Below are 24568 nucleotides of genomic sequence, written 5' to 3'. Positions count from 1 at the left end.
ATAAGCCTCTGCCCACTTATGGATCTCCATATTTACTCTGAGAAATTGAAACTAAACACAGACCACAGAAGAGATTTCCTAAAAATACACACAAGGTAGGCGTGAGATTCTAGGATAGTTAACCTCTCTTACTTTCAAACATGGATAGTGCTTCAGAATATAAGCCCAAAGGAGTTGGCAGAGCAACCTTTTAGAAACACAATTATGGGTAACAGAATATGTGATGAGTAACATCTCTTTCAAAATCTAAATGAATTTAGTTTGAATGAGTCTAATGGATACAGATTGTATGTAATAAAATCAAGGAGGTTTTGTACACATGGAGAATAAAGTCAGGAGCATGCCAATTCAGAATATACTGTAAGCACTCTTTTTAGGGTTTGTTTTAAACATGTATTTGTTAGCATGTAACATTATATATTCGGAGAAGGCAATGGCACCCCACTCCAGTACTCTTGCCTGGAAAATCCCATGGAAGGAGGAGCCTGGTAGGCTGCAGTCCATGGGGTCCCTAAGAGTCGGACACGACTGAGCGACTTCACTTTGACTTTTCACTTTCGTGCACTGGAGAAGGAAATGGCAATCCACTCCATTGTTCTTGCCTGGAGAATCTCAGGGATGGCAGAGCCTGGTGGGCTGCCATCTATGGGGTCACACAGAGTTGGACACGACAGAAGCGACTTAGCAACATTATATATTATGTATGTTAGTATGTAGAGCTTGCTGAAATCCCAAGATTGTGCCCACTATGATACCAATTCTGTACTTCAACTTTCAGTTTTACAGAGAATTTCAAAAGTGCCCAGCCTTTGTGAGTGGTAGCTTGGCTAACCAGATGACAGCTGTCAGAGATTCGTGTCCTTCCCTTGAATCCTGGGTGAAGAATCTCCTTAATGAATGCTACAAATTCAAAGCAGTGTCCTTTAAAAACCCTACAGTTACATACCAATGAGGAACACACAAAAAGATTTTAACCTTCAGTAGTGAAAACTCCCACCACTACAAACTGTGAAGTTGTTTTTTTTTTTTTTTTCATTTATTTTAAAATTATTGCTAAGTGCCCACACAGTGCTGAGGATGAAACACAGAATGATCTTTTCCCTCATGAAGTTTATATTCTGTTTGATGAGATACCAAGGTAAAGGAGTAAATTATGTTTTATGTTTGATAATGGCGATGCAAAGTTAAAAAAAAAGTAGGGGGATAGGAAATGCAGAGGGGTAACTTTCGAAAGTATAGTCTGGGAAGCCATTAATGAGGTGGTGACATTTGAATAATATGAGAAGGAGGTGAGCATCTGGGGCAAGGGCCTTTCAGAGAGGGCAAAGAGCATGTGCACAGGCATGAGTGACAATGCATAGGCATGTTCTATCTACTAACCATGACCAGGATACTGGTCACCCTTGGACTTTCTGCTGACTGATGAACCAGAGCTACCAGAGCACTCTCACTGAAGCGTAATGCCCAGTCTCCATGAACTGAGATTTCTAATGTGGAGTTTGAAGTTGCAGTGACTTTAGAGAAGATTGGATGGATGGATGGATGGATGGATGGATGGATGGATGGATGGAACGAATGGCCTCATGGTTATATTAGGACAAAGTAAAACCAACTCAAAACACGGATGGAATACCATAGTATAGTGGAAAATATTCAATCTTATTTCAGCACCACAAACTGGTACCTAAAATAAATTCTCTTTTGAGAATATTTTTTCTAGGGGCTAGCTCAGTGGTCCAGTGGCTAAGACTCCACACACTCAGTGCGTGGGGCCTGGGTTTGACCCCTGCTCAGAGAACTAGATCCCACATGCCATAGCTAAAAGATCCCAGATGCTGCAACTAGGACCAGGTGCACTCAAACAAAATTTTAAAATAAATAAGTAATAAATAAATACTTCAAAAGAATACCCTTTTCTTCATTTACAAGATGGGAACAACATGCTTATAAGGTTGTTACAGCTCAGATTATATGCCCATTATATGCTGGGCTACAAGTATGAACTTACTTAATCTCTACTAGTTTCTGAGGTACGTACTATCATTATCCCCATTTGACCAGTGAGGAACACAGGCACAGAGATTAGCTAACTTGCCGAAAATCACGCAGCAACTATCTGCCATAGCTGAGATGTGAACCCAGGCAGTCCAGCTCCAGAATCTATTCTCAGGTTCAGCGCACTCGACCTATGGCCTCCCAGTAATGAGATGACACTCCTCAGTCTGATAGCTCCACGGTGTTCATTTCCTCCTCCTGTTCGTTCTTGTTCTAGTCTTTCTAGTGTCCCAGGGGCACATGGCAGACACCAAGGGCCCTAACCCGAGAGCGACTGCTCCTTAAATTTGGTGCCTTTAGAATGCGGCTCACTTTAGTCCCAACCCTGGCAGTCACTCCTGCCACTCTGACTGGGCAGAGTGTCCTTAAATTAATAAACACACAAGGCACATGATACTGTATCAGTAGGTAGAAATACCTGAGAACTAAGACCACTGGACCACAAAACTTCTCACATAACTTCTTTTCTACTGTCTTCATTGACATAACTTACTATTCTAGAAAACTCTTGCTAAAGAAGGTGAAAATTGCAAATAACTTTAGTGCTTATTCCAGGAACTTCGTAAAAGACCTATCAACTCTTGAACAGAAAGCATCAAAGGACAATTTATACCCTAAGACTCTTTGAACCTCTGACCTCAAAATCTTCCCTTGCTGCATCCACCAATCATAAACTATAATTTAGGATTTATACTCTGTCTTAATGAAGCGTTTTCCCTCTCTTCCACCCTGAGGACCCACTTAATAGTCTCAATAAATGACTTTGCCCTTTCCACTCTGAGATGCTACCAAGATTCTATCATCATAGCGCAACAAGAAAAAACAGTCTTGCAGCCTTGTCTTATCAACAGGTTGCTCTGGAGATTTTCTGGAGAGCCTGCGATTCAACACAGCCTTCATGTCACTGGATAAACCCAGTAATGTGCCACCGAATACAAGTGATCTATTCATTTGACCACAGAGGCTGCAGAAGGGAAAAAATCAGGACACCTCGAGACTGTTGTTCATGTAACTCATTTGAAAACACCCAGGAAAAACTCTCCCAAACAAAAGGCAAGAGAGGGAAATGAAGATATCTGAATACTGCACACTGGAAGAAGGGGCTGCCCCGAGCTGTTTATTTAAATCCATTACTTTCTTCCATGGCTGAGTCCCTGGTTTTCTTCTGCAGCAATCTGCAGTTGGGAGAATTTTGAAGAATGCAATTAAATTCAAATGCTTTGATGAGTAATATCTCTTCTCTTCATATTTGTCTAGAACTTTTTTTTTATTGAATAGCGGGAGTGATGAAAGTGTTTTCCATAATAATAACAATGACAAGGGCCTGATGATGAACTACAATTAGCTCAGTGATTCATCAGTTAGCAGCAAAAATTTCAATGCATCCTGACATTTAGAGCATTTGGTTGTGATTAACAGTCTTTGAAATGTCACCGAATTTTATTTAATTGGCTAAGAAAAATTTTTTAAAGGTAATCACTGCAAAGATTGTATTCATCGCCAAGAAAGATAATTGCAGTTGTCACATGACAAGGTAGATGCTAACTACTGTAGCAAACCGGCTCTGTGTTCTTAAGAGAATCTAATGAATGCAGCAGAGATCAATAGCTAGAAGGGTCTTAGAAGTTTCTTTGAATGCTCCTTTCAAAGCCATTTGTACAACAACTGCAAGCCTTTAAATCATCTGAGCAAACACTGAAACTGAAATGCAGGTAAATGCAAAACAGAATTAACTTCATTTAGTTATAGTAACTTCTGAACCATTCTAAGCCATAACCACAATTGGCATTTCAACTGTGTGTGTCTAAGAGAGAAAGAGTGTGTGTATATGTGTTTGTGCATTCAAGAAATAGCTTTTAATTTCATACTGGCTTGCAAAAGCAGACATAATACACAGGAAGAGAATTATATCACTAAAGGTCATATTGATGAAGTGGAAAATAGCTAAAGCTTCATTTTCATGGGAGATTAACCATCTCTGTGTTTTTCAAAGTGTTTGGCTATTTAAAAGCCCCATGGCAAGAAGTGGGATGGAAATGTTTCTCTCTCTGGGATAAATGTGCACTCAATATGGTGCCAACTGTCAACAAATCTCAGGCAGGGACATTTTGAAACATTTTTGTTCCTTCCATTTCTTACTTTCTGGAATTTACACTCGACCCCTCAGACTTTCTGACTGGCCAGACCTCAAAGGGCTTTTACCGATAAAGGTAGATCAAGCAGGTATGTGGACGGTTTCCCTGGTTCAAAAATGCTTCTGTCACTAGGATTCAAGGAAAAAAATCCACCATGTATTGATGATTTTCTGGTTCTTGGAGGTGTGGAAATACACACCCTCTTAAAGGATAAAAAAATGTTATGCCTGAAGGTGTGCCTGGGGAGCTGTGAGTTCTACAAATTCTATCCTGAGGTAGATACGCAGACGCAGAGAGTTCCTGGGTCAATAATTTGAGTGTTGGTATAGACATATTTTAAAAGGTCTGTTCACTGCAGGACTGCTAAGGTCTCTAGTAGCAGATGAATTGTGAGTCTCCAAAAGGAGGATGGCATCCCACACCTTGACCACAACACCTATGTTGGAGCCTTGAAGCAGACGGCATTCCACTGGGCATTCCCAGGGATTACTGGCTTAGGAGTTTTTTAAAACAAATCTGGTAAGTGAAAGGCATAGGGAGAGGAAAAAGTACCAGGGCAAGGAAGAGAAAAGAGGGGAATAAAGGGAAGCAGAGATTCCTGAGGATCTGGGCAGCGAGTAGGACCGAAGCATTACGGGTAGGAGCTGCTTCTAGAAACCTCAGGCAGCCTGGCAGAAGCTGAGGCTGCCTAATGGCTCTGTGGTCACGGTGCCGGCACTTCCCACCCAACCCAGCACAACTGAGCGGGAGCTGGGCGCCACTGCCTCATGCTGAAGCCTCAACCCCTATCCAGCATGGCCGGCTTCATGACATGTGATGTACATAGCTATACAGGGCCCCACAGTTGGCTGAACACTCTGGTATCACTTTCCTAAAATTCTTATTAACTTTTGAACAAGCACCTGCATTGTCATTTTGCACTGGGGTTCACAAATTAAGTGACCAGTGTTGGGTCTATTCCCAGCCTCATTTTAAAGATGAGGAAAATAAAGGTAAAACCAAGCAGAATTTTTGCAAGGTCTGAGTGGGTCAGGCTTCTCAACCCAACCTACCTGACTCCAGAAGCCACAAACGTCAACACAAGAAGCATCTCTTAACTCTTTACTCCTTCATCACCTTTGTCAAATAGCAGGAAAACAGAAATCTGCAAGGTACATTTCCAAGCAAGGGACTCCCTCCCCCCATCTCAGAGTAGCCTCCCCCTGCACTAGACACCAGGTTTTTGAAATAAAGAAAGCCAGTTCCCCAAATGTGGCAAGTCCTTTCAATATCACCCTCTACAAAAAGCCTGCTAAGCTGTGGAGATCAGCATCTCCAAGCCCTACGAAGGTGCCTATTCAGGGTTCAAAGTGTTAGACACTCAGCTGTGTCTGACTCTGCAGTCCCATGGACTGTAGCCTGCCAGGCTCCTCTCTCCACGGAATTCTCCAGGCAAGAATACTGAAGTCAATAGCCATTCCTTTCTCTAAGGGATCTTCCCTAGCCAGGGAATGAACTCAGGTCTCCTGCACTGCAGGCAGATTCTTTACTATCTGAGTTATGTCAAAAGCTACCCAAGGTTCAAAGTAGAATTTAAAGATGCAGCTTGGTCCTTGGCTCTGATCAGTCATGTTTATTAATTATTAATACATTGTTAATAGGTATGTGCTGTCCCAAACACTGAGTTGTCCATAAATGCTAATTATCTGGAGCCAGGTGAGTAGGAAGGGCCTCTGGTTTGTATAACGGAAGCTGAAATGACACCTTCCCTCCTTATTTCCTCTCCTCTGCACTGATGCACAATACTGACTCAGGACTGAGATGTAAATAGCCTTCTATGTGCCAGCAGATATTATTGGTTAAAAAAAGAGTAGAGAATTAGGACCTATCCTTGGCTTGAGAGCCACTGTAGCTTAGTGGTAGAAGCTCAAGTTATGGAGTCAGATATAACTGACCACCAAAACAAGCCACACAGCGCCAGCTGAATGCTCACCTGGAAGCGGATGGCTGGTGGCCTGCAGGGCTACCTGGAGGAGAAGCCTCTGAACGACCAGTTGTTCTCCCAGCTCTTTTGGAACTTCAACATAGCTGTCACCCCATTCAGGGCTTGCTTGCTCTCAGCTCCGCCCTATATTTTTTCCTGAAAATCACATTTCCCAGACTGGGCAATAGTTTTGACAAGTTTTGTCTTCAGGTGAATACTGAAGGACTCAAGGGAGAGGCCAAGGTATTTCTAAGCCATTTCTCCTTTTCTCTCTGCTTTGGGGGCCTGGGCATTTTCCAGCAATGGCAGCATCGCCTCCAACGCACTAGCTTCCACAGGACAGGCCCCTCCCTAGCATTGCAGCTCCTGCTGGGCAGCCCCCTCAATGGTTTTGTTCTACTCTGGTCAGCCATAGTGATGAGGCTCTGATGGCAGCCCTCCCTCCTGTGGTCCTTACTGACCCAGAGGGCAGCTGCCTCCTGCTGGTGTTAATCCATGGATCAGTTCATTCTCTGTTTGATTTCTCAGCTTTTCCATCCCCTGTGCAACCAACTTCCTGAGTTCAACTCCTGCTGTTTGAAATACTTAGAGCAGCTTCTATTTTTCTGCTTCTTAACATCTAAATCACTACCTCCTTGGTCCAAAGCCACCATTGTATGTCACTCAGATAATGGCCTTCCTGCTATTATCTTTGTTTATCAATGAGCGGCCAGTGGATGCTGTTGAAATCCAAGTTGGACTCTGTAATTCTCTGCTCAGACTCCATGACTTTCCATCCCACATAGAGGAAGAGCCAAAGTCCTCACTGGGTCCACTGGGCTCCACGTGATGCTGGTCTTCTGCGACCTTATTCCCTAGCACACGCTTTCTTTCCTGCTTGCTCTTGTCACGCTGGTCTCCTTGTTGTACCATAAATATGCCCTCCTTCAGGGCCTCTGCCTTTGCTGTTCCTCTTGTTGAAAACTTGTTCCTCAAGATACCATTCAGGTCTGCACTCCAACATCACTTAACCAGAGAGCTCTTCCTGTAGCCAGAGAACTCTTGACCTCATTGTATAAAGGAACAAGCTCTTATCATTTTGGAAGAGTAGAATTATTGTTCTCCATAAGACTACTCATTTCATGTCTCCCATCATTAGAACCTGGGTCAGCAAACTTCTTCTGTAAAGGGCCATATAGTAACTGTTTTAGTTTTTACAGGCCATATGGTATCTATTGAAAATAACTCTGCCACTGTAGTACAAGAACAGCCCTAGACTCTATGTAGTCAGGTGGGCATGGCTGTGCTCCAATAAGACATTATTTACAAAAACAAGATGGAGGCTGATGTTTCTCTTGGGACATAATTTGCAGACTTTTTCACTAGGATGTTAGGCCCATTAAGGCAAATACTTAATCTATTCTGTTCACTGGTGTACTATTCCCAGTTCCTGACATTTAAAAAGCATGCAGCCTATATAGTTAAATAAATAATAGAGAATCTGCATTAATAAAGACAGTCATTTATTTTCCTACTGCCCTCCCAGAGAAAAAAGAACACAGAAGTCTCATGATGCTTTAGCTTAACACAATTGCATTCAAGGGGCAGAATCACCAGCCCAAAATTCCACAACGTATTTCACAAGATGTTAACAGGTGCTATTAATTGAAATTCTCTGTTCAGCAAAGCAGGAGAAATAGTAGGTACAGTGGGGTTTGCTTTTGCAGGACTTCCTGAAGCCTCCAGTGTGCAAGAGGAAGGCTGGGATCGGTAGCGCCTGTAACACACCCTGAACACAGCACACAGAGAAGCCCGTGACTCACAACAAGGAATCCACTGCGTGAAGAAACTGAGAGTTTCTCAGAGAGAAAGAAACCTGCAGTCGATGGTGCTCTAGTACTGAGACACTGATGGCCCCAGAGTCAGTGACGGTGGCAGGTGAGGCCGCTGACCAGACTGTACCATCGACTCTGCCCAGGAGCGGGCTGGGATGGCCTCCCAAACTGGACCTGGTTCCCCAACCTTACCCTCTTATCCCCTGCCTGGCTAACAATACTGCTGGCCCACGAAAATCCCATCTATTCTCTTAGAGGAGAGAAAGGCAAATCAAAGAGGAGCTTACATCACTGAGAATGTTGAAGGCTTCATTCAGAGCTATATCCAGCATTCCAATTCCTTTGGCAAAAAGTTTGTCCAGATGCTCCCTGAAGTGCTGAAACAACAAAGCAAAAAAATCCATTAGCATCTGTCCTGTTATATGAAATACCAACCCTGAATGAACAAGCACATGCCGAGGCAAAACCCATGATTCATTCTCAGGCCCCAATGGCCGTAATTCAGTTTTTGCCTTCCAAATTCAAAACATAAGAACTTAGTATAAAATTTACCTTCCATATGTATTTTTTTAAGCTTTGATTACATGTTAGGGGAAAGAAAGTTAAGATTTTGGTGAAAAGTTTATAATTTGTTGAAAATGTCTGCCTCCCTCTCCAGTTTCATCTCCTGTGACTCTCCACTCTTCCAGGGAGCGCTGTGAGCTCCCTCTACCCCGCCCTTCTCCTATTTTTCCACTCAATCATTTTTCTAGACTCCATACATGCTCCCCCTCCACTGGGAGCACACTCTCCATCCATCTTCTGCCTTCCTCTTATCTTCTCAGGGTGTGTCTGTTTAGAGGGACTCAGCCCTCCTTGCCCTAGGAAGCCTTCCCAGAACACCCACCCCTGAGACCGTGGAGTGCTTCCTTGCAAGCCCAGGCTGCCATACCAGGCTCAGATCCACCATGCACTTAGCACTCCAGGTGTGTAATCACCTGATTAGATTCTGTCCCCACTCAAGACTGTGATGTTTCTAAGACAGGGCACATCTGATGGTCTTTTGTTTTCCACATTTACCACATTTTGACACATATAATTGGTGCTCAAAAACCACCTCCAAAGAGCCATAAGTGAAAATAAAAGTCGTTCAGTTCTGTCCAACTCTTTGCGACCCCATGGAATTCTCCAGGCCAGAATACTGGAGTGGGTAACTGTTCCCTTCTCCAGAGGATCTTCCCAACCCAGGGATCAAACCCGGGTCTCCTGCATTGCAGGTAGATTCTTTACCAGCTGAGCCACCAGGGAAGCCCCCAAAGAGCCAAAGAGTGAGGCTAAAGACTGGACCACAACCTGAGACCTGTGCCTATGGGAGGTAGGTCCAGGCAACAAACACAGAGGGCTCCGAGGAACAGGCAGATGGGAAGGAAGCTCTTCAGGAGCAGCCCCAGGTCTTTCCACTATGTCAATTCCACAGAAGCCCAGCATCAGCTGGAAAATAAAGGGGACAAAGAAACTGACTGTGAAACCCAAACATCTCTGCTTTCCAAAAAGAGACAGGAGCGGGTCCAGGCCTATGCCCAGGTACACGGGAATGTACTGGCCCAAAGCCCATGTTCACAGCAGCACAGCGCTTGGCAACACTTTCCAACTGACCCAATCCAAAACCATTTGTTTTCTACTGAAATGAATTATTCTGTTCCCAAAGGCATCCAACCCTTGTCTGCTGGAGAAATAGCTGGAGAAGTCACTAAAGACACGAGGAGGGAGAGGGACAAGAGGGGTGGGTTAGGGGAAAAGGCCTGCTGGTGACTTCCTGGCCTAGGAGTGGTTTCATTTCTCCTACTGTGCCTGCGACCCAACAGTACTCCAAGTATGCCATCAGAAACCAATGGTGACGCCCACTCATAATGTGTCTGCCTTGGGCCTCTGAAAGTGATCAAAGCACCACAGACACTGATCCTAGGATAGGACTTATAGTTCTAACATGCTGTTCTGCCTGGAGCTTCTGGTCATCAGGACGGGCTGCACATTTGCTGGCAAACTGGACTGGAAAGCTTGAGTGGGAGGGATCCTTAGGGCAATCAGCTTTAATGTCATCCAAGCCGAACATGAATCAAGGCTGGATGTGAAGCTGGTAAATCACCCTGGAGATACACGTACCACCCACAAGACCTTTTCCCTGGGCCACCCCTCCCTCACAGCAACCACACTCAGATGCTCACCAGAGCAACCTCGGTTCTGGAAGCCTGCTCGATGTTAGGTTCTGAACAAAAAAACCAGCCAACTGTGTCCACATAACAACCCTGTGAAGTTCCATCATTCCACTCTGCAGAGAGTAAGACTGAGGTCCAGTACTGCACCTAAACTCACATACCTCCAAGCTGCCCAGCCCAGGTTCTATCCAGGCCAGTTTCAGCTGCTCTAAATTCTCTCCTTTCCACTACACACTCACTGCTGCTTATTTTGGGTGTGTGTGTGTGTCTGTGTGTGTGTGTCTGTGTGTGTCTGTGTCTGTGTGTGTGGTGGGAGAGGGGGTAACCTGAATGCCAGGCACTAGCTATGAACTTGACTTAGACCTGGCCAGTGTGTCTCCAGTATGCCTGCTCTTAATTTCTGCACTCAACTGAGTCTACAAGTGATTATAAAGTGGCATGCTGAGGGTCAGGGAACTAGGCAAACTACACAGCCAGGAACCAAGTTTCCTGCTTCTCTATTCTTGCTGCTCTTGACTTGGCAGCAGGATGCCAAACTCATGGCATAGCCTCTATGAGCACTCAGTGGATAAACCCAGAAAGTTGACTGAATCTAAGAAGCTCATGGGTCCCACAGTGGGTAGGCAAGTAGTCAGAGCAAATCAGTCTGCCTTCTCCAAGAAACTCCACCCCTGGAAACCTGACTTGTGAGTCAGTGGTGACCGCCAAGAAGACTTCGGCTTGGTAAGTGTCACCCCAAGGTGGACCCAACACATCTTACAGGACACAAAGCAGGATGGCAGGCCGATCACGCAAACTGTGCAGAGTGAGTTCTTTAACCAGACCCAGGTTCACAGCACAGGGCTGGGCTCTGCCTCAACAAGTTCGTTCTATTCATCTGATGTCATTTCTGTCAACTGCACTTAGCTGTGCTCAGTCACACAAGTTTACACAGGACTTTTTTTTTTTATAACATAGCAATTTTTCTTTTAATCCATGTGTAGCTGCATGTCATGTGCAGAATCATGTTTTAGGCAATGGCTGCTTTTATTGTTGGACACTTAAGAGCAAAATGCAATAACATGTCACGGAATTCCCCTCAATTTGCTATTATAACAAGGTCAATTGTGATTTTGTTTCTTCCTGATAGAAGCTGAGCTCATACACGAAATAGAAAAAATATTTCTTCATGTTAAAGGTTTCTAAATGATGTCACAGATGAAGGACTCTCTCTTTGTTTTTTCTTCCCGGTCCTCTCTCTCACATTCAAACCCCCTTTCCTCCTACTCTACAACCTAAACAACTCAACTTCATCATCCTGGTCAACCAGCCTCTGCATTTAACTCTCAGTCCAACCCTCCTCCAAAGTGGGGACAGGGGGTCCTGCCTTCCAGGGAACTATCTCCTGTGATGTGACTTCCACTAAGAGCTGCTCTGCCCTTTACAGTAGTCATGAGCTACATGCAGCTATTAATATTAAATTTAATTAAAATTACCTAAAGTTAAAAACTCAGTTCCTTGATCACACAAGCCACATTTCAAGTTCTTGACAGCCCAATGTGGCTAGTGGTCATTGGACTGGACTGTGAAGATTAAATAATATCTCCATCATTGCCTAAAGTTGTGTTGGACAACACTAACCTGGAGACACAAGAGCTAGACTAGTCCTTCCTCCTTACCAAGCCATCGCCTGATGGTGAGTCAGAGGAAACTCTAAGGCCAGTGGGTATGTGTGATTTCCCCTATCCAGCATCCTTTTCCCTTCTGCTGATTCTCCCTCTTCCCCAACACCTCATAATTTATATGAATTGAACAGTGCTAACATCTCTCTCCTTCCCCAGTCAAGGGTTGGGCCCCATGATCAGCCCTGTTCAATCTGTGAATTCTATCCCATCAGCCATAGTTGGGCTTCTACTGAAACATGATAAAGAAGATTTTCTCTCCACTGAGATTACTGAAAAGTCAGGGAGGCAGGCTGGTGCTGCCAGCAGCCATGAAGCCACTGCACAGGAAGAGCTCATCTGAATAAATGTAACAGCCAAGGAAAAGAGTCCACAATGCAAGGGGGCAAGACAGAGTCACGACAGCATGACTTGAGCCCCTAGATCCAGCCATGCTTACTTTTCTCGGATAAGTGAGCCAACAAATTTGATTCTTTGCCTGCCTAGATTTAGCTGTATTTGGGTCACTCAATTCAAAGGACCTTGATGACCATGCCTGTCACATAACCCTGACTGAGGCAATATATCCCCAAAGACCTCCCTGCGTTACAATGACCTTTCTCATCTCATCTACGCCCTCCTTCCTCTTCTTAATCACTGTCATTTCATTGCCTGATTTACACACTGTCTGAGTGCCCATGCCAGACAAAGCCAGGCATTTCATACACAGCACACTCCAAGTGCACATGGATGGGACATCCACTGCTTTCCCTCCCCCACGGCCTATACTCATTTGTTGAAGACGAACTCTAGTTGTGTGCATTCCAAGGGTAGCATCCGAAAGGGAATGAAGGGGCCTGGCTGACTGCCCTGCAGCCTCCTGAACAGATTTTTTAAAATCTATTCTCAGGTATGGCTGCTTACTGTAAGATAAAAATTTTTATATTTAATGCAATCATATTATATTATACTTGTATGTTAGCAACCAGTATATAGACCCCATGAACTCTGCAAGAATAAAACTGAACTAGGATCCAAGAGACTAAGCCCTAGTTTTGGTTAGACCACTTACCAGCTCTGATATCCCAAGACAGGTAGGTAGCTTTGGTTCTCAGGCCTCAGTTTTGCTACCTATGAAATGGGGGTGAGAAAGCTTCTGTTTATTTGGTAAAAAAGTGAGAGCATCCGTGCCTTAGAGCAGTAGGCAGGAGCCAGGTGGCTTGAAGTCCAATTTCCACGCTGCCACTCACCCTCCCTCTATAAGCCTTAGTAAGATACTTCCTTCATAGATGCCTTCTTTTCTGACTTAATTCAAAAGGCATCAAGCTGACTTCTCACTATTATTACAGGAAAAAAGAAGACATTTGAAAGAACCATGATGACAGAAACATGTGAGCATATTTTAATTTCATATTTGCTAAAAAAATACTTGAAAAAAATCCTACAAAACTTCATGCCTCAAACACCTATGTCAACTTCCTGGTTTGCAACTTTACAATCTAATCCACCTTGAAAAATGACGCATTTCACCTTAAAGGGCTAGGTTTTATTAAGTGGAGAGACATGTGGTTGATTTTACTGACACTGAGGCCTGAGTGTCTTCTAGAGCAAGCTACTGAAGGACAGTATTTGGCTCAAAATTAGCTGAGCCAGGAAATCAGTCCTCAACAACTGTGTGCCAGGAGGTGGCCAGTTTCCATTATTTTTCTAAATTAAAATAAACAATTTATTGGGAATGGTGACAGTTCCATTTTATTATTAAACTTCAATAAAGGAGGACGAGGGTGGCTTTTTATCTTTGCTTCAGGCGCTCATGCAGCATATGCTGCTGTCCGGGAGAAGGCCTCCCTTCCAAAGCAATTAGTACAGCTTAACGCCTGGGGAGATGAACCAGCACGAGCGCAGCGGCTGCCTACGCCCGGATGCCAGCAGGCACAGCGAGGCCGCTTATCTCTGTGAAACAGTCACAACATCCAGGCCAGTGGAAGGTCCTGGCGACACAACCCTCTCTCTCCACCAGCATTTGATTTAGCTGAGTCAATTCTGATAACTCTGGGATAATAGCAATCATGTTTTTTCCTATGTAATTATAATGAATGTCTGAGTCCTCCCAATTAAAAGCAAGGGATTAATATAAAAAGTGGACATCAGGAGACAATCTCCCATCCACGGAGTTGATTAGAGTCAGTGGTTCTGACTGGGGTTACTTGGGGGAAAGGCTAACAGCTACCTATCAGTGATGCCCATCTGGGTCACTAGAGTTCAGGAGACCTGTATTTTGTGCCCATTACATCTGGACAAGGGATGCTGCAGCCACGGGAAGGCTTTCAGAAACTGCCTCACCCAATTCCTCCAAAGGCAGCCAATGCTGGCTAGATGATAACTGTATGCTGGGAACTGGGTACTTTTCATCCATAACCTCACTCCATCTTCCTAAACACCCCTAAAAGGTACTATTAGGTTCCTGTGTAACACACAGGCAAATGGAGTCTTTGAATGGTGAAATATGTGTCCAGGATGGCAGAGCAAAGTATAAGGAAGGTGGGTTTCAAAGTGCAGAGCCCCATATTTAAATCCATATTCAAACAGCCCTTCCAATGCACAGGGTGCAGCTCTCGACATCCCTGACGATGCAGCACACAGAGCCCTAGGGATCTCACACAGGCCTGGTCTCAGGGGCACAAGACGAATGCAGCCACACAGGGCCCTGTGTTCAAAGGGCCTGTGCTTGGTTCAATACTATGCTGTCACTGCCTGGAAATTCTTAATAATCTTACTGTGGAATCTATTATTTTTTAATGAGATCCAATGGAACAAGATTATGCATGTGAGCAAAGGAAGTATGGGAAGTGTGCAGGCCCCTGTTCCTTACTGTCTGGGTCACACCTAGCATCTGGCAGTGCCCATGGAGTGCAAAATTCTGATGGACAGCTACAGAGCAGGTGTTCATCAAACGTGCCTGGCTATGTTAGGCTGTTTTGTACTGTGGTCATCAGATGACAGACTAAAATTAAGAAGCTAAAGGTACGAGTGCCCTGTAGAAGCTCTCCAGTCGTCAGCACTATCAGTAATAAGACATGGTACCACTCACCTTCTCCTAAAATAGTGATACTGCTCACATCAACGTAAAATCAGCCTGAATCAAGAAGCAGTGTCCCAGTGATCATGACTGCCTCATTCTGATGTCTAACTATTCATAGGAATTTCCAAACATGCTTTTACACATCTCAATGGTTTCATTACTATTGAGCTCCAAACCCGAACCGCAGAAGTCCATTTGCCAGAGACCTAGATGGCCTCCATACCTGATACTAGGCCACAATATGATTTCATATAAACATGGCCTCTTCATCACGATATAATTTCTCCTGGCAACAAACCCTCCTTCACCCTCATCTCTGGGATAATTCTCTCATGCTCCAGCGAAGTCTGAGAAATTCCTTGGCTGAATTTTACAACATCTTTTGGGCATATATGTCATAGATCTATGGCATGAGTGCTCAAGCCAAGGCTGGTATACAGAAAGCATCTAATAAACACTGTGGCCGTCAGTATCACCTTGCCTTGTCTTGGGAATGCTCTCTCTGCTAGGCCTCAAGTGACCCCCGTGGACTACCTATTTCCTAGAAACCTTTTTCTATAATGTTAGGGGCACATTGTGCTTTAGTTCCCCTGGGGAAAGCTCCCCTGTGTCTTCTATCTCTTCACTACACATGTTTCCCTTCTACATGCTGCAGAGAGAAGCACTTTGTACACTTCTTATGACACCACTATCTCAAAGTGAATCAGACTGTGATTAGATTTGGTGGGGAAGGCAGACTGTGAGATGGTGTTTCTCAAACGTGGAAACACAATGACCCAAGAAAGCTGGTATTAAAGAGGTAGGTCCAGATGTTTGCCATTTGGAGGAAAAAGTACAGACCTGATAGAACTGTGTCTGAGTCAGTCCCTGTTTGTCCTTAATGTTTTATATTACAAACTGAAGTGTCTGAAGGTAGCAGATGTTTAATACTAGTGCCAAATTAGAGACCAGATAGATCTCCTGGATGTGAACAATGAGTACTAATTCATACTAGGAAGTCGGCTGCACTATAACCTCATTTCAATGGCAGAAGCACTTACTGTCCCATGTTAAGATGAGGTGGATGAGCCCAGAACTGATGCTTCTCTCTGACGTGGAAATATCTGAAGTAAAACCAGTGCCTCCATGGAAGCTTTGCACAGTGGGACATGGCAAGGTTCAGGAGGACTCCCTGCTGATCTAATCAGTTCATCATCCTCCTGTGAGGCTCCTGAGGGAGCCAGGTCTTAGAACCTTCTAGCGACTGAGGAAAGTCACAGTCCAAATGCTACTTATACAGATGTGCCTGCTTTGTGTCTCTCCTGGCAAGATGCCATGTGTGTAAACAGGCAGGTCTCACCCTTCACATTTTTCTGGTTATTTCTGAAGGTCCAAGTCCATCCTTCATAAACTTTATAAAAACCTTGATTTGACGCAGGTTAGCTTCTTGGAGGAAGAAGGCTTTCATCAGCTCCACTACATGAGAACAGATACAAGTCACAACTTCAGTTCATTCCAAACACAGTGCCAAGCTCTGGAAACTTCGGCTACAAACAGATGTATATTTATAGTTGGCATCTCCACAAGAGAAAGGAGACGTCTCATTTCATCTGTCTCGCTCACGTTATGGCCCCAACACCCTTATGGTACCTAGCCAACCCAAGGCAAACACTCAAATACTTGTTGAATCAATGGACAAACTAAAATATATAAAAGGCCTTACATTCATGCAACACTTAAATATGATTTGACCCAATTTCAATTCTATGAATTTATTATGGGGAATTAATCAAGCAAATACTCAAATATTTATACAGATGCTCATCACTGTACTGTTTATAAAAACAGGGGAAAAAAGGAAACCAAACTGTATTTTCAACAATAAAGAGGCTGAAATGTTTTGTAGTCATCTGAAATATTTTAGAAGAATATTTCAGGGACTAGAAGGGTTATCACAACTTGCAATAATTTTAAAGGACAATTAAAGAACTCTTTTTTTTTTTTTAAGCACAACTATCTGATATAAGGGCCTTCAGGATAAATACAGCAGTACAGTTGGTTCTTTTTGTTAAGATTACATGCAACTTTAAAATTTTTCTTCCTTTTGCTTATCCATATTTTTATTATTTGGTATAAAAAGAAACGTTAAAAATGAAAGCATCATTAGACAGACAAAGACTTATTGCTGTAAATGAATCCCCTCTTCCTAACATGTCCATATTTACAGAATTTCAAATTTGGGGATCTTAGCCTCAAAACCACCTTTCAACTTGCAGAAATACCAGGTTGCTCCACATGATAGACAAGACATGCTATCAAGTTGCCACTGGATGCCTGACTGTGGGCCTGGAGTGCTGGGGAAAAGGGAAGAAGAGATAACCCCTGCCTTGAAGGGAACCAGAAAGACCCATGCAATGACACCTCAGAGGGGCAGGCCCTTGAAAGAAAAGAGAGTGGAGAGATGAGGCAGAGAAAGCCTGGAGGGCAGGAGGAATTCTTGAAAAATAAAAGAACTGAAAACAGTTGGTTGGGTGAACTAAGCCGTCCTGGAGCCTCGTTTACGATAAGGCCAGCGATAGCACCTATTCCTCTTGGTGGAGCCAACAACCCACACTCTCCACCAGGGGGGATGGCAGGGCCAGCGCTGTCTCCTAGCCCACCTCCCTAATTGATTCTGCCTGTGCTACAAAAGCAATTGACTCGCCAATTAAGGCAGAGCTGATTGAAGCTTGGCTGCATCTGTGGTTATTTCTTCTTTCTACACGTTTGTTGAGAGTGACACCCAACAGAGAGGGACCACCCACAAAAACCTTCAACTTCAGATAATGGAAATGTCTAAACAACAGCCGACACTGCACTGCTTCAACTCCAGTTTGCAATCTCAGATTATGGGGCTGGTGTTTTTTAAAAGGTCCCAATGGAAGCTCCTTCTGAGGTGGTAGTAAAGAAGAGATACCTCCTGTAGAAACAAATTTAACACTGGTTCAGAAGAAAAAAAAAAGACAGAAACACTAAAACTCAACCTCAAAAATCTCTACAATAATTCAGAACTCTTTTCTCCTTATTATTGTGTGAATGTTCTTTGCAAGTCATCTTATAAAGAGATAAAAAAGAGGAAATATTCATTTTCAGAACTAAATAATTTGAGACCAATTCCAGGGCCTGGCTTTGCATAAGAATGCATGTTTGGAAGGGCCCAGATTTAATGATCTGATGACACCATCCTGAAATTCTTACATTTTGGACAAGTGGCCCCTCATTTTCATTTTGTACTAGGCCCTGCAGATGATTTAGCCAATCCTGATGGCAGCTGTGGCTTGGGGCAGACACAGGGACAGGAACTTGGCACTGTATTGGAAGACTGTCTCCACTCACAGACTTTTGTCTCTACATAAATGTCTACTTTTGTTCATCAATGCCTGGTTTTATTTCCCAGTGTCCTAAAAGGATAAAACAAGAATACAGCATTTTATCCTTAACTTAGAACTGTACCTGGAGTCCTTCACAATTATTAGTTTGACATGCTAGGTATTAAAATCATCTGGTGTCAAATATCAGGAAAAAATGAAGAGATTCAGAAGGTATCTTATAACCATGAAAATATTTAATATTTTAACTCTAAAAATAACTCAAATATTGAAGTCAGGCTCCCAAGGTTTAGAATGGAAACAGTAATGGGAGATCAGAAGACCCATGCTTAAGAAGCTTCGGCATTCAAACAAATCCAAGAATACCTAATTTCTGTGGGGTGACTCAAGCAAAAGTTTTGGGGTTGTACTAGACCCCAATGATGTCTAAATAATACGTTCATGAACAGACTGCAACAGAAGTACCAGCAACTTGTTAAAAACATCCTGTGGCTCCAGGCTGACAAATTCTAATCCAGTAGATCTCCAGTGGGCTCAGGAATCTACACATTGTTTAATGTTGTTCCTGGGATTCTTATGCCTAGCTGCCAAGTTTTAATCATTCACCACCCCGATGACTAGAATGGGAATTTTGAAATTATTTATGTTGAAATGCTTTTAGCCAAACGTGACCAGTCTCATCCAACATGATGTGTTCATGATAAAAATGTGAATTACTGGTTTTGGTCAGCTACTCTGGATCACACAAATCCAAGTCCAAGACCTCAGGCACATGATGAGGGCATCATCAAAAAATAATAGATAGATAAACATTTTAATATCAAGGAAAATGAGTCCCAAGTGAAGAAACCTCTGGGCAAGGAGGTCTAGAGCAGCATCCAGGGAGCAGAATGACACGGAGGGCTCCAGACTTTGTGTCAGAGTTGCACTCAGTGAACTGCCCCTTCTTAAGACCTGCAGCTTCCACACATGGCTCATTAGATGCACACACAGTGAAGCCAGGGTATGGAAGGCTTATGCAGCTGGCAAGGAGGGAAAGCCAAAAACAAGTACAGCAGGAGGCTCCATTTATGAGTTAGCTCCCTCAGTGCCTCACAGCACATCCCATTATGTTGGGTACTCGGCAGTCTGTAGTCCCTAAAACCAAACCAGTCCTTGAGAAAAAGCCAGGCATGCAGCTTTCTGACTTCCCTAGTGGAATTATCATGAGATAGCAGTTTCAACCAAGGCACACTGATTTGTGCTAGATACTCCCCTCCAAGACCCAGCGAGCTGCTAAATGAGGTCAATCCAGCTCAATCCAGTAAGAGTTTACAGCAAATACTCTAGAAATCTGCTAGACTTAAAGCAAATCTTTTTAAGTATTACAGACGGAAGAACATCTTCTCTCTCTAAAGATAAGAGGCAGCTACAGAAGCAAAAACACCTTCCACTTTGTGCACTGAATGCCTTTCATGGAGAGGAGTGATCTCGAATTAGCAACAGGGCACACACAATGTGTGAAGCCAGCTCAGGGGGCTTAGGCTGGAGGGAGTAAGGCTGCAGAAACCTCCTGCTGTTAGTTGTTGAGTCCTCTAACCAAGTGTGCCATTGTACCTCCCCTCACACACACCCAGGCAAGGGACAGGCTGCATCAGACAATGATTGACGATGCAGAACTGAAGTCAGATAACAGCTCCTTCCAGAGAAATGCCTTCAGGGCCGATCTGATTCCAAAGTGTTTCGGGCAACTAACTGGCTGCAAACTCGAGGGTTGTACACAGCCTGTGCCAGCTGGCTTTCACCACCAGGGCCTTGGCAGGCAGAGTGGAGGCTCTGGGCCTGGCATCTGGATGGTCCTCCCCAGGCTCAGTGGCAGCAGCTGAGGCAGAGACCCTGGCAGCTCCCTACTGTCCGCGGGCTCTGCCCATGTGGCCAGAGTGCTAGTTAATACTTGGATGGCCTGACATCCATACACAGACTAAAGCAACATCACAAAGTGAAGTCACACGGCTTTAAGACTTTCAGGGGTTTCTCATAGGTCATTTTAACCAAATCCGGCAAAAGTAAGAGGTTTAATCCCTCAGAAATAATCTAAATTAGAGAGCTGACTGAAGGGCCGTGTTTCACACTGCTGGGGTAATCTGCATATGAAAGCCCATTGTTCTGACTGCCAGATTGTTTTTGTTTTTTTCTTATTAATTAGTTACTTTATTTGCATCTAGGTTCCTGTACAGTTAATTTATACAATTAATAGTGATTAAATGAATCAGCCGCATGACCTATTGGGAGCAAACAGGCTAATAGGGTACACCTAATGTTGCAGCCCTACTAACAGGCACTGTCCATAATAAATAAGTGAAATGCTGAACTATCAGACCATTTTTTGCCTACAAAAATAGTAATTTAATAAGGTTGCTCATAATAGCTTTTTATTCTGATCAAGTTGCTCTGGATTCATTTTGTCCAAAATAAGAGATTGCAGGATGAGCCTTTCTGTCCCAGAATCAGTGATGATTCAGGGGAAGGAGAGAGAAGATGAGGCTCTGGAAATTAAGGAGTCATAACTGATGTGTTGATGTGTGAGGGAGGCATGGCTGGGTTCCCATCACCTTGACATTCACAATGTTCTAGTACGCTATAGCAGAATAGCTAAGGTGGCTGCACTTGCCACTCAAAAAGGCAGGATTTTACCATGTACTGTAGGACCTTATGTCATTTGTACTTTCTTTTCTATTTTCACATCAGCGACACTTGCCATAAAAATAACTTAGGTTGCTCTATTTACGATGATGGCATAGCCCATATGTCTGCCTCCAAGTGCTGACCTGTTTCTGTGCCACTTTGCAAGGTACAATTCCCATGACTGTTGACTAAATATTTGTGAAATCATGGACAGCATATTCTAGCTTAACCATTTGAGTGTTCCCACTAAAAATGTCAAAAGGTGGATAAGCTTGGTGGTATGTATGAACATGAGAATTTCATGCAGAAGGGCTGGTCGCTCTGGGAGAGATGCTCTGGGAAGTGGCTTGTTCTGAGAACCGCAGTTTATTTTTTATATTCTCCATCTTTCTCTATGTTAAAATGTGGGGTAGAGAAACTTAACAAATCATTAATAATCATTATTACTTAAGTAAATAATCAATTACTCAAATTTGTTAAGATGCTGGCCCTGCAAAACACCCTAATGCTGTTTTCCCATTAAACCTTGCCAGAATCCTATGTGATTGTACAAGAAGGAAGGGGACAGAGGAAGCCACCTGTGTGACAGAGGTGAGGTGACACACACTGCCTGGTCGCTGCTCACTGTGGCCAGACTGACAGCCACATTAATTTGGTTCTTAACAATTAGGCATTTTTACCTCTAATACTACTTCTCTCTCCAAAATAGAGACTATTGATATGAACTTCAATTCACCCCAACAACTCAACACTGTCATGCTAAACAGTAATTCTGGTAGATGAAGTATACTGCTCTAACTTTCATCAAAATCCTAGACACTCCAAGCTGTTGCTTATATACTCTCAGTTGTTTCCATCGAAACCAGCTTTGGCCTTTTTTCCTTGCAAAATCAGGCTATAAGTTTCCATTTTCCAGCTGTCAGTTTGCCTACCCCTAGCAATCCATTCTGAAGGAGATCAGTCCTGGGATTTCTTTGGAAGGAATGATGCTAAAGCTGAAACTCCAGTACTTTGGCCACCTCATGCGAAGAGTTGACTCACTGGAAAAGACTCTGATGCTGGGAGGGATTGGGGGCTGGAGAAGAAGGGGACGACCGAGGATGAGATGACTGGATGGCATCACTAACTCGACAGACGTGAGTCTGAGTGAACTCCGGGAGTTGATGATGGCCAGGGAGGCCTGGCGTGCTGCGGTTCATGGGGTCGCAAAGAGTCAGACACGACTGAGCGACTGAACTGAACTGAACTGACTGAGCTTTTTCTTTTACTCTCAAGATCTAAGACTTCATTTTAAACTATAGCAGGATGAGAAGATGCATACTCCTTTCTCCATTCATTCACCTGTTTAGCCAGTAGTATCTGAACACTTGGCCAAGGGCTCCTTATAAGAGATTCAGCAGTGATCAAACACAGAGCATGAGTGTCCACAGAGTGGTCTTTCAGGTAGTGAGTGACAGACAAATGAACAAGTAAATAAAAAGAAAGGAACATCTGTCACAAGGGCTCACATGAGTCAGAGTAAGGTCACATGGAGGAGGGGTCAGAGAAGGTGACCTCTGGACTAAGATCTAACCAAAAATGAACGCTTCTTTTTCTAGGAGGAGGAGTTGGTGCTGAGGCCCTACTGAGGTGGTAATGGGCATGCTGTAGAGTGTGATGACAAAGAAATCTACTCCATGCCCTGAGTGGATGAAGAAAGAGTACATGGTAGTCAGCAGGCATTGTACTCACTATAAAGGAGGTTAGGTTTCATTTTAGGTGGAATAGGAAGTCTTGGAAGGGCTTTGATCAGGAGGCTGACTTGATCTGAAGAATCAAGTGTTTCCTCCATTAAAGTGCTCTTTATGGATGGCCTGGCCCTACGCTGGATGCAATAGAAACAGTGGCAAATACAACATCATCAAGAAGACTCTGGCCACTGGGAAGGGAAGAGAGAAGCCAGATCACCACATGGCCTCATGGGGAAACCCCAAAGGGCACTGTTATTTTATCTGAGGCCAGAGGGTGAAAAAGTTAACTGGGCACAAGAGATGCGGGAGAACATGAAGGAAAAAAATATCTGTATGTTCCCGATGGAAAACAGAACATATGTAAGGTTTTAGAGGGTTCACACTGACTTCCAGGCTATAGAGATTTTAATATGACTAGAAAAGGAAAGAAAGAGGGAAGGAAGGGGGAGGGAGAGAAAGAGATGATGGAGAACAGGGGTGGGGGGTAAAATGGATAGATAAACGAGAGGCATGGGATGGAAGACAATAAGGAGGGGACCAACAGTTCAGCATTTCAAGACAAGTTCTAGAGATCTATTCAACATCATGCTTGTAGTTCACCTAACTACAGACTAGACCACGGTCAGTCTTTCGTGGTAAAATACGTAAACCTACCTTATTCTTGTTGAGAGCTGCACTGTGTTAAGTTATACTAGATCTAAAAATCTTTGCTTCCATTTAAACTATTTTGAAATTTTCTCTGGATTTTTAATGTACTATGACATTTTTTAAAGCAATGCAATTCTTACTACATTTTATTAACTCTAAATTGAATAAAACTGGCTTAGTGTGTGTTTACTCTGCAATTTTCTCTCCCTTGGTGTTTGGGCAGCAGGGTTACTTTGTACTTAGAGTTCATAACATACCCCTCACTCCTGTAACATTGGCAAATTTGTACAATGGACACCCACTTGTTCACTGGATGCCCATGAAGCCATGAGAAGTGGGAAGTTTCAGAATCCAGGATACTTCTTTTGACAAAGTTCACGCTGGCAGAAACAATACTAGGGAAAATTCAGCAACTCTGATGTGTATTTTTGTTAATTCACAGAAGTTCAGTGTCTCCTGATCCCACAGGAAAAGATCAAAACTTTGGAGAAAGATGAGAGTGACATGGGTTTCTAAGATAGTTGATTTAGAAATAAATAGAAATGCATCTTAAACAGAGCCATGAAATTCAGTGGATTTTAGAACATCTTCATTATAAAACCAGAGAAAAACCATATCACTAATCTTCCTTCCCATCCCAGAGAGAGACCATAGGAGGCTCATTTTAAGGTCTGATGAATGCTTCAGAAGGCCTGAAGTAAATCAGGACAAGAATTTACTCATTTAAATGTTATATTTAAACTCCAGGCTCACCCAATTTGTCATGGTTTCTCTTTCCTTAAAGAAAAAATATTTCAGTTATTTGCTACATAAAGCAGCAAAAGAAAATTCTCTCTAGACAGTAAACAATGCCTTTAAAAGACAAAAGCTTAACAGAACTTCAAGATCACTTCTTCAGGAATGATGTGTCATGGGCCCTGTCAAGCAAAATCACAGGAAATCTGTGAAACAGGACTATTTATTCTGTCCAAGGCCAGTGTTTTTGCTCTAACATTTTCTTTTATTTCATGACATCAAGAGGCTCTCATTCTTCTTTTAAATTTTGAAAGTGAATTTTATCCAATACTGCTTTAATTAAAAGTATCCAGCTTTGAAATTTTTAGGAGGTCATCTAAATATTTGGAAACCAGAGTTAGCTGCTATTGGACTAAAGGTACATAACATAATAATCCCAGGTGTCACCTTGTAGAAGCCCTTTCATTAACTGCAAGTCGCATTTCAGTAGCCATCAGGGAAATAGTTAAAAGATGACAGAGTAAGAAAGGATCTGTTATTTCACTGTCATGAGAACTTCT

At 43.3% G+C, this 24568-nt stretch overlaps 1 protein-coding gene across 2 annotated transcripts in view; it reads right to left on the bottom strand.

The window, feature by feature from the left end:
• CACNA2D3 (calcium voltage-gated channel auxiliary subunit alpha2delta 3) overlaps window positions 1–24568 on the bottom strand; it is an 874546-nt gene that overhangs the window by 378553 nt on the left and 471425 nt on the right. For both annotated transcript variants that reach the window (XM_040246536.1, XM_040246537.1), the window contains exon 10: window positions 8255–8344. In XM_040246536.1, the coding sequence (XP_040102470.1) occupies window positions 8255–8344 (90 nt within the window). The remainder of the gene's footprint in view (window positions 1–8254; window positions 8345–24568) is intronic.

Source organism: Oryx dammah, unplaced genomic scaffold (assembly GCF_014754425.2).
Source record: "Oryx dammah isolate SB20612 unplaced genomic scaffold, SCBI_Odam_1.1 HiC_scaffold_9, whole genome shotgun sequence".
NCBI lineage: Eukaryota > Metazoa > Chordata > Mammalia > Artiodactyla > Bovidae > Oryx > Oryx dammah.
Note: the sequence above shows the minus strand (reverse complement) of the source record. Positions and strands in the feature narration are given on the sequence as shown.